We start from the raw sequence: 9,239 nt of genomic DNA, 5'->3' as shown, positions 1-9,239 counted from the left end.
AAAAAAAAAAAAAAAAAAAAAAAAAAACCAAGAAAACAAAGCAAAGCAAAGCAAACAAAGCAGTCAAAACTGTCGGAGCTGGAGAGAACTCAGAGGCTCAGAATGTTTGTTACTCTTCCAGAAGACCTGGGTTCGGTTCTCAGCAGTTACATGACAGTTCACAAGCATCTGTAACTCCAGTTCCAGGGAACCCAGTGCCCTGGTCTGAACTCTGCTGGTACCAGATATGTGTGTGGTGTACAGAAAAATGTGCAGGCAAAACACTCACAAAATCCTTTCTTAGCACATATTATTTTCAATTTTTATTTTATGTTATGCACATGAGTGCTTTGCTGGCACATATGTCCGTGCATCAGGTGTGTGCCTGATCCTCAAGGATGCCAGAAGAGAGCATCATGTGGGTCCTGGGAATTGAATTCATGTCCTTTAGAAGACCAGCCACTGCTTTTTGTTTTACTACAGAGCCATCTCTCCAGCCCCTAAAAACAAAAACAAAAAACCCTGTCTTTTTAAAATAAAAAAATAAAACAAAGCTGTGGTGAGCCTGGAGAGATGACTCAGTGGTTAGGAGAGCTTGCTTCACTTTCAGAGTACTAGTGTTTGCCAAGTACCTGCCATGCTAGGCCGTTCACAACTGCCTGTCACTCCAACTCCAGGAGACCACTGATGCCCTCTTTTGGCCTCTGAGTGTACCTACACATACATACAAAAATTAGAACAACAAAAAACCTTCAAGAGGGAAGGAAAACCAAAACAAACCCTGTGTGATAGACTAAGAATGTAGCTCAGCTGTTACAGGGCTTCCTAGCATTCACAAAGCCCTGGGTTCAGTTCCCAGCAATGAACAGCAGGGTGTGGTGGCGCAGAATACCAGCAGTGAGGAGCAGGAGGATGAGGTCAGCTACATACTGAGATGGAGGCTAGCCTGAGGTACATGAGACTCTATCTCAGAAAGCAACAACGAAATAATAAAACACTGAATGAGAGAATATTCAGGGATTCATTTATTTATTTATTTATTTTTGGGGTTTCGAGACAGGGTTTCTCTGAATAGCCCTGGTTGTCCTGGAACTCACTCTGTAGACCAGACTGGCCTCAAACTCAAATATTCAGGGATTTAATGTCTTCTTTTGTAAAAAGAAAAAACCACAACTTTCCTTGTTTCTTCTGAGTCTTGACTTCTGGGCAAGCTGACCCCTTGCCTCCCTGATGCCACCCTCCTGCATAGGAGGGTCTGTGAGTGGGTAGTGAGCATCTCTGAGTCTTAAGTTATAGTAACAACTGGGTGTAGTGGTAAATGCTTGTAGTCCAGGTACTTGAGAGGTTGAGGCCAGGGGATACCTGAAAGCTTGAGACTGGTTTACATAATAAGGACTAGCCTGGGGTATAGAGCAAGACTGTGTCTCAAAAACTAAAAAGGTATGCACATAGCCATTTATAACTAGAGGATCGTTTCACAACTCTTATTTTATTCTGTTGAGACAGGGTCTCACTGTGGAGCTCTGGCTTTCCCAGAACTCACTGTTTAAAACCAGGCTGGCTTTGAATCCACAGAGGTTCTGCCCCCTCTGCCTTCCGAATACTGGAATTAAAGGCGGGAGCCACTACACCTAGCTCTAACTTGATATAAATGTAAATTTTTCACAATCTTTCATTTAGTAATATGTTCTTACTTGTTTTCTTTTTTAAGATTTGTTTATTATTATACATAAGTACACTGTAGCTGTCTTCAGATGCACCAGAAGAGGGCATCAGATCTCATTATGAGTGGTTGTGAGCCACCACCATGTGGTTGCTGGGATTTGAACTCAGGACTTCTGGAAGAGCAATCAGTGCTCTTATCCACTGAGCCATCTTTCCAGCCCCCTTATTTGTTTTATTATCTTGGCTGGGATATAAAGTTTAGATTCAAAATATATATATGTATTTCTGATTTATGAAGACATTGCTCTTCTCCCATCTTTATGTGTGTGAGTTCTGGGGCCTGAATTCAGGTTCTAGGCTTGTACGACAATGACCTTATCTTTCTGGGTCATCTTATAGCGCTCCCTCCTCCCCCATTTCTTGGAAACTTAGAACAACCGTTGGATTGTTTTTAAGATTAAAAATATTGTGTGGTGCAGTCACTCGTGGGAGGTGGAGGTGGAGGATTATGTGCACATGAATGCAGGTAACTGTAGAGGCCTCTGTTCCCTCTGGAGCTGGAATTACAGACAGTTGTGAGTCACCTGACATGGGTGCTGGGAACAGAACTTGGGTCCTCTGCAAAAGCAGCATGCACTCCTAATTGCTGAGCTATCTCTCCAGCCCCATGCTTGATGCTTTACCAACATCCAGTATTGGCATTGAGAAACCCAGGGTGGAATTTCTTCCCGTTTGTACTTGCATACTGACCTTGGCGTGCATGTATTTACTTGCAAAGGTGTTTTTTTTTTTTTTTTTTCCACTTCCTAAGCTATGGTTTTCTGATTGGTGCCTGGGGCATGTCTTTCCCAATGTCCTTGGCACTTCATGGTTCTCTCCATCTGGTGATAATGGCCTCCAGCTCAGGGACAGGTCGTCCACTTTGTTCCCAGCTGCACCACCTTCTTTATGAAGCAGAGTTAGACCGTCTCCATCTGCTTCAAGTTCTTGCCTGTCCTCTCATGGTTGCTTTCTCTTGTCCCTTAGCTCTGTTCTCAGCCCCAGTTTCTTAGATTCATCTAGAGTACCACATAGTTGAATATATAGCTTTAACCACTTCATTATCTGGCCCACAAACAGAATTAGCTCAGTAATCCTTTCTTCCTCCTCCTCTGCTATTTCTTCTTCTCTTCCTCCCTCCTTCTATTCCCCCTTTCTTTCATCTATCTATTTATCTATCTATCTATCTATCTATCTATCTATCTATCTATCTATCTGTTTGGTTTTTGAGACAGGATTTCGCTGTGTAGCCCTGGCTTTCCTGGAACTTCCTCTGTACACCAGGCTGGCCTAAACTCAAGAGGTCTGCCCACCTCTGCCTCCTGAGTGCTGGGATTGAAGGTGTGTGACACCACCCGGCTTTTCCCTTTCCTTTTTTATCCTGGGGGTCCATTCCACTTGCTAAGCAAGAGCTCTATCTTCCACACTGCATCTCTGCTCTTGAAATCTCATCCTAAATGTCCTGTCTGATGTCCAGACTTTTTCATAGCAGGTAATTTTGTTTTATGGGTGTGGTATTCGTCTGCCTCCTTCTAAAAGGCCAGTTATCATTTTTTTAAAAAAGCTCTGTTTGAAACCCCGAGTTTGTTCTTTCAGGAATAGGGATTGGTTGGCTGAAATCTTCTCTGCTCTCTGAGCCTTCTAGTGCTGAGAAGCAATATAGGCTCCTGGCTTGGCTTTTTACTGTTGAAGCCTGATCGTTGGTCATACATTTAGGTGAGTAGGCTGGGGTCTACTCACCTGCAGGACTCCCTGGAGGAGTCAGACATCCCTGGAGGAGTTAGGCCTTCCTGGGAGCTAGCTCTCCAGTATCACTTGTTCCATGGCGACAGTTACTGTATTCCTCTGGACAGAGCATGAAGGTGGGCTTTCAAGTTTTCATGTTAAACTCTTCCTTCTACCAGATTGCTGAGTTCGGCTCTCTTCTGGCTATTGTAGGGATAGATCCCAAATAACTTCACCCCAACTACCATGCACTTGGCAGGTAGAACGTGTGTCACACCCATTGCTGCAACAACAGTACCAGCTGCATCGGGAGCGTTTGATGCAATGCTGCCAGCAACGCCCGGTGGAGCAGGTCCTCTACCACGGCACTTCAGAGTCTGCAGTGCCCGACATCTGCGCACATGGCTTCAACCGCAGTTTCTGTGGCCGAAACGGTAAGGCCTGGGCAGGGTAGGGACTCGAGCCATGCTAACCCTGATGACTCTCACCTTGGTGACTCACCTGTCCTGTCCTATAGGCACACTCTATGGAAATGGCGTGTACTTCGCCAAACATGCCTCTCTGTCGGTTCTGGATCGCTACTCGCCTCCCAACGCAGAAGGCCACAAGGCAGTGTTTGTGGCACAGGTGCTGACGGGTGACTATGGCCAGGGCTCCCGCGGTCTGAAGGCACCTCCTTTGAGGGCCTCCGGTCAGGTGCTTCGCTATGACAGCGCTGTGGATTGCCTCCACCAGCCCAGAATCTTTGTCATCTTTCATGACACCCAAGCTCTACCGACTCATCTAATCACCTGCAAGAACATACTCCTGGGTACCCCCTGATAACTCTCTTGGTCTCTTGGATCTCTTTCCTGGACATACGACCTAAGAGGCCAGCTTCTGGTTCCCTGTTCTACAAAGTCCTTAAGCGTCAGAGATGCCCACGGGAGCACTCCTGTCTCTGGCTGGATAGCCAGGATGACTGGACTGGGGAGGGCCAGACCTAATCGGTTCTTAGGCCTGCTCGACCGCCAGGGGTCAGCAGAACACGGCAGGAGGGCGCACCGCCAGGCACACCCGTCTTGGTTGGACCGCACCCTAGCGGGGCTCTCTCTCTTTGAATAAACGTGTACTTGAAACCAGTTAGATAGAAGGACTGGCTGGAAGTCGGAATCCGACCTGTTTGGGGAGTGCCCCCCCCCACGTGGCTAGGGACTGGGTCAGCTGTTCACTGAGGGGTGGGGGCGGCGGTGGGCAGTGGATCCTGGCGTCTGGACGCACTCCTACGACCTCCACGATCTCCAGCAGCATCTCTTGTCTCCTCACGCACCGCCCACCAAGGTGTGCGCGCTTGGTGAGTGCCGCCTGATCTAGTCCTATCTTCGGCTCCGGTCTGCAACCTCCCGGTCCAGTACTCTTGGCACGTAGCCCGGTCACGCGTGAATCGCTTGCTCGCTTTCTGAGGTGTCCGGGCAGCGCAGCTCTTGGTGGGACCGGGGCGGGGCTCTGGATTAGCCCCGCCTGCGCTGCCTCCGCGGTTCTCCTGGGCCCCAGGAGTCTGGCTGCAGCGGCTGAGAAGAGGCAAGCGGAACCACCGGGAGCGTAGAACTGGGAGGGTATGGAGAGGCTCCAGATGTGTTGGGAGTTTGGGTGGGGGGGGCAGGTAGGGGCGGATGGCTTCAGACCACCCGGAACTAGGGTGCGGCTTCGCAGTCCCTCTTGCTCTATGCAGAGACCAACACCTCCCCGGGATCAGGAAATTGCGGAACTGGACGGGAGGTGCTTGAGTGTGGGCAGAAAACGCAGCGATAAAGGCAGGCTCGGTTGGGGGCTGGAACGGAGAGACAGCCACTGAAGGGCCCCGCGGTGGAGTGGGGTCGAGAGAGGCACCAGCTCGAGGACCGTTGACTCTTTCCCAGCCCTTGGCCTGAGGGCGAGGCACAGAGCCCACATTGTGCCCCCACTCTATGCCACCCCCGCTGAGACAGAGCCCCATTCACCTCTTCGCACGCTAGTGCTCTTGGGGCAGAGAGCTGGGGCGTGTGCACGCGTGGGGATGCGTGCGCTTTGGGTGCACGCAGTAAGCTGGTGGGCTGCTAGAGCGGCTGCCGGGCTCCCCCAGGCCTTGCCGCATCCGAGTTCCCGCAACCCACGCCGCTGCGGCTCCGGCTATTTATAGGCCTTTGCTGCGGAGATCGCAGAGACCGAGGTGGGACTGTGTAGGCTTGAGGTGGGGTAAGAGTGATGGAGAGTCCTAAAGATTGAGCATGGAGGTAGATGCAGTGACCACGGACAGGGGTTGAAGGTCTTGTTTTGAAGAGTGGGACAATAGGGACATAAGCCGTGTTTGTTGATGGCCTCATTGCCAGCCTATTGAAGGATCAGAGGAGAGGGAATCTAAGACTGAAATGCAGGGAATGGAAGCTCTAATCCTAGTGACAGGGTCATATCAATGTGTGCTTGAAGGTAGGGCCCTCTCCTCTGGTTTGACAGGTTGAGGGTAGAGTCAGTGTCCTGTGCTCGGGATGGGGGCAGGGATAGTTAGCGTTTGAGTAACTGAGAGACAGGAATGATGGTCGGTATGTGCTGGAGGAGGTGAGGGTAGATAGGGATGGGAGAGAGATTGTAAAGTCTGGGGCGAGCATCAGGGGGTCAGTGTGTGGCCACGATAGGAGTTCGGTATCAATGTTCAGGTTAAGGAGGTGGTGGTGGGTCAATGTACAGTATCAACTTCCCCCACAGGTGAGAGTGTGACTCCTTCTTACTTTCCCTCCAGGAGGCCATGTCAGGGGAGGATTCCGAGGTTCGGCCAGTGGCAGTGGCTGAAGGTAGTTCCAATGGAAGCAGTGGTTCACCCAGCCCCGGGGACACACTGCCCTGGAACCTTGGGAAAACACAGAGAAGCCGGCGAAGTGGAGGTGGTTCTGTGGGCAATGGGAGCGTCTTGGATCCTGCAGAGCGGGCCGTCATCCGCATTGCAGGTAATGGGGAGAGGTCTGGTCAGCTTGCCTCATCAGCACAGGTGTGAAATACCTTCTATGTACTGTGTTCAGGTGTTGGACTGGGTAAGACATCAGGAGCGATCGATCAGCTCTGTCTGACAGAGGGCTCCTCTGAACGGGTGCGTTCAGGTGGCACAGCTCCACCTGCTGGCTCGACCTTGGTAGCTGCAGGAGGTTGGAGGTCTTTTAAAGGGCTATCGTCTGGCTTCCTGCTGCAACAGTGGTCTCCTGGAAACCGGTCCAGATCTTCAGTTGGAATAATTTCTTGGTCTCTTGAGGTCAAACTGCTTCTCCAGTATTGGGTGCCATCTCAGGTGGGAGCATATTGCCACCTGGAAAGGAGCTGTTTAATCTGTGAGAGCCCTAGAACCTCCATGAGCCAGAGTCCAGCTGTTCCTTTTAGGAGCTGCCAGTCTGAGGATGGGAAAGACTGAGGCGAAAGGCACCATGGGAGACAGCAGGCAATGGAAGGATAGCTGTCTGGAGGGCAGCCTGCTCCTTTGAGAAGTGGGTCACGTAAGGCTGGAGGCTACTGGGTGGGATGTCCTGGGAAAGGGAATACTGACTCTATCCCCTAGGAGAGGATGAGGCATTTAAATGCAGGAGGTGGTAAGGGTAGACCGGAGTGCCAAAAGGCCCAGGTGCTGAGCATGGAGATGGTACAATCTCCAGGAACTTTGCTGGTGGAAACATAGCAGCAGCTTGTGGAGATGGGAGGGAACGGATAAAAGACATGCTCCCAACCCTGCCTTTAGGACTATTCCTGATCTGAGTGTATTCATGCGCGCGCGCGCGCACACACACACACACACACACACACACACACACGCACGCACAAACGAACCAGGATGATTTTATAAAAGGGGTTATTTTTCCACTTGGACTTTTGAATACCCTTTACTACCTTGCCTTTAAAGACGGGGTGAGGGTAGAGGCAGGGTACCCCAGAAGCCCTTTTTACTGGTTGGGTGGTTTCTATGTTTACTGCCCTTCATGCTGTAGCCAGCCCCACATGCTGTAGTCTGTGCTCTCTGCTAATTTTCTAAGGACTGGTTTCTAGACGCAGAGCTTCTGCTCCTGGTTCATACAGTGTTTAAGGTTTCCAGGAACAGTGCAGAGTCAATCGGGAAAGGAAGGCTAGCCGATGCTGGAAGGCCAGCCGGTCTGTGTCAGACAGAGGGGTAGAAAGGAATTTTTTTTTTTTTTTTTTTGTTACTAAGGTATTTACTTTTGTAAATTGTGTACTCCGTCTTTTGTCTGTGCGACTTTCCCCCGCGTTCCAAGGGCTTCTTATATTTCGGAAATGTCAAAACTCTTATCTCCACAGTTAGGAAGAAGGGAAGTTCTAAGTAACGGCGAAAGGAGGGAGGGAGCCAGGGGAGGGAGGGCCTCACTCCGGTGGCCAGGTGAAGTGGCCCCGGGGTGAAGGAGTTGGAGAAGTGGCGGCTGGCCAAGGGAAACGGCCACCTTAGACCGAGTTCTGTCAGCCGCCTCTGCCTCCCGAGTAGGCAGGGAAGTGTTTGCAACTGGATGTGTGTGGGATCAAGGCTCAGATGCCCGCGAAGGGGACGCCAGGCAGCGCGGGACCGCTTCGGGGCAGGTCGGCGGCTGGCCCGGCCCCGCCCCGCCCGTGGGGCATCCTGGGTGCGGGGCGGGGCGGGGGAGGCCTCTTTAAGCCGTGCGCGCGGAGGCGGCGGGGGCAGAGCGGCCGCCAGGGCTGGCCTTGCGCGGCGGCCCGTTGCGTTCTTCTCCCGCCAGCATGGCCCATCTGCTGACGTCTGGCCCACCACCCGACGAACAAGATTTCATCCAGGCCTACGAGGAGGTGCGGGAGAAGTACAAAGGTACGGAGCCTCTGGCCCCTGTCTGCCCTTTCTTTCGGGCGCGCGGGCCCCTCCAGGTTAGCCAGCCTGACAGCCGGCCGTGTCCCCAGCCGCTGTCCTCCCGACCGTTGTCCCAACAGAGCCCAGTCATTCGCCGCAAGTCTCACCAACTTCGCTCGCCCCCTGTAGCCTTCGGGGCCCCCGGGGAAGGAATGGATGCGCTCCGCTGAGCCCCCGCGTCTATGACCTTAATAGGACATCTCCAGGCACGGGTGGCTGGGGTGGGCCCTAGTGGGGGCGGGTGTGTATATGAAGCGGGGCTTTTCAGGGTCCGCAGTCTAGACCAGTGTCCGGTGTCTTTTACCCAGCAGACACGTGGGTCAAGACTAAGCCATCCCCTGCCTCTCCTCTGGGGTAACTGCCTAGCGGGGGTGGTGGTGGTGGCAGCTACTGCTTGGCCGTGAATGGCATAGCTACTGCCTCTCCTCACCTCCCCAAACTAGTCAGGACTGGGCCACACCCTCCCTTGACAGGGACTTCCATTGCACCCTGACTTTGTCCCCTGGAAATAGCCCCTTCTTGTCTAGAGGAACTTCAGAGCGCCTGTTCAGCCCAGTCTGTGGCTTTGGCAACTTAACCTGCTCCGTGCCCTCCTGGAGCCATGGACCTGCCCAGGTTCTGGACACTGTCAGCCACTCAAGGCCCAAATGCTAGGCTCTGGGTTGTGGTCTGTAAGCTCTAAGTAGGCGCATGAGTCCACCCGTACCTCCCAGCTTTCAAAGACTTAGAGGGTCTGGGTATGTGCCACTGAGGAGGGTTGATACAGAGGCCCCAGGCAGAGCCCAGCAAAACAGGTTCCAGCTCCACATGGCTGGTTTTGCTGGCTCTGCCCCCAAGGGCAGCTCAGGGAGAGCTGTCCTGCTACAGCTTTGCCTGGGGCCCGGGTGCCACTCCACCCTACACCCCACCCAGGCAGGTATGTTTCACAGTCCTGTCCGCACAGTGGCTGGGCTGTGGGGGAGGCGGG

The 9,239-nt window shown here is 52.4% G+C and overlaps 2 protein-coding genes across 9 annotated transcripts in view; both read left to right on the top strand.

Moving 5' to 3' along the window:
* Parp10 (poly(ADP-ribose) polymerase family member 10) overlaps positions 1–4,529 on the top strand; it is a 31,564-nt gene extending 27,035 nt beyond the window's left edge. For 2 of the 3 annotated variants that reach the window (XM_031347064.1, XM_031347054.1), the window contains 2 exons: positions 3,668–3,842; positions 3,926–4,529. In XM_031347064.1, coding sequence (XP_031202924.1) covers positions 3,668–3,842; positions 3,926–4,230 — 480 coding nt within the window. In that variant the 3' untranslated portion in view covers positions 4,231–4,529. Of the gene's footprint in view, positions 1–3,621; positions 3,843–3,925 lie in introns of those variants that run through there. The other variant, XM_031347075.1, reaches the window with a different exon arrangement.
* The window catches only part of Plec (plectin), a 62,498-nt gene continuing 57,787 nt past the window's right edge, over positions 4,529–9,239 (top strand). For 2 of the 6 annotated variants that reach the window (XM_031346961.1, XM_031346929.1), the window contains exons 1-2: positions 4,896–5,003; positions 6,164–6,368. In XM_031346961.1, the coding sequence (XP_031202821.1) occupies positions 6,170–6,368 (199 nt within the window). In that variant the 5' untranslated portion in view covers positions 4,896–5,003; positions 6,164–6,169. Of the gene's footprint in view, positions 4,742–4,850; positions 5,004–6,163; positions 6,369–8,047; positions 8,234–9,239 lie in introns of those variants that run through there. The other 4 variants (XM_031347010.1, XM_031347002.1, XM_031346939.1 and 1 more) reach the window with 3 other exon arrangements.

This window comes from Mastomys coucha, unplaced genomic scaffold, assembly GCF_008632895.1.
Source record: "Mastomys coucha isolate ucsf_1 unplaced genomic scaffold, UCSF_Mcou_1 pScaffold11, whole genome shotgun sequence".
Classification (NCBI taxonomy): Eukaryota; Metazoa; Chordata; class Mammalia; order Rodentia; family Muridae; genus Mastomys; species Mastomys coucha.
The sequence above is the reverse complement of the archived record's forward strand: the minus strand, read 5'-3'. Positions and strand labels throughout refer to the sequence as shown.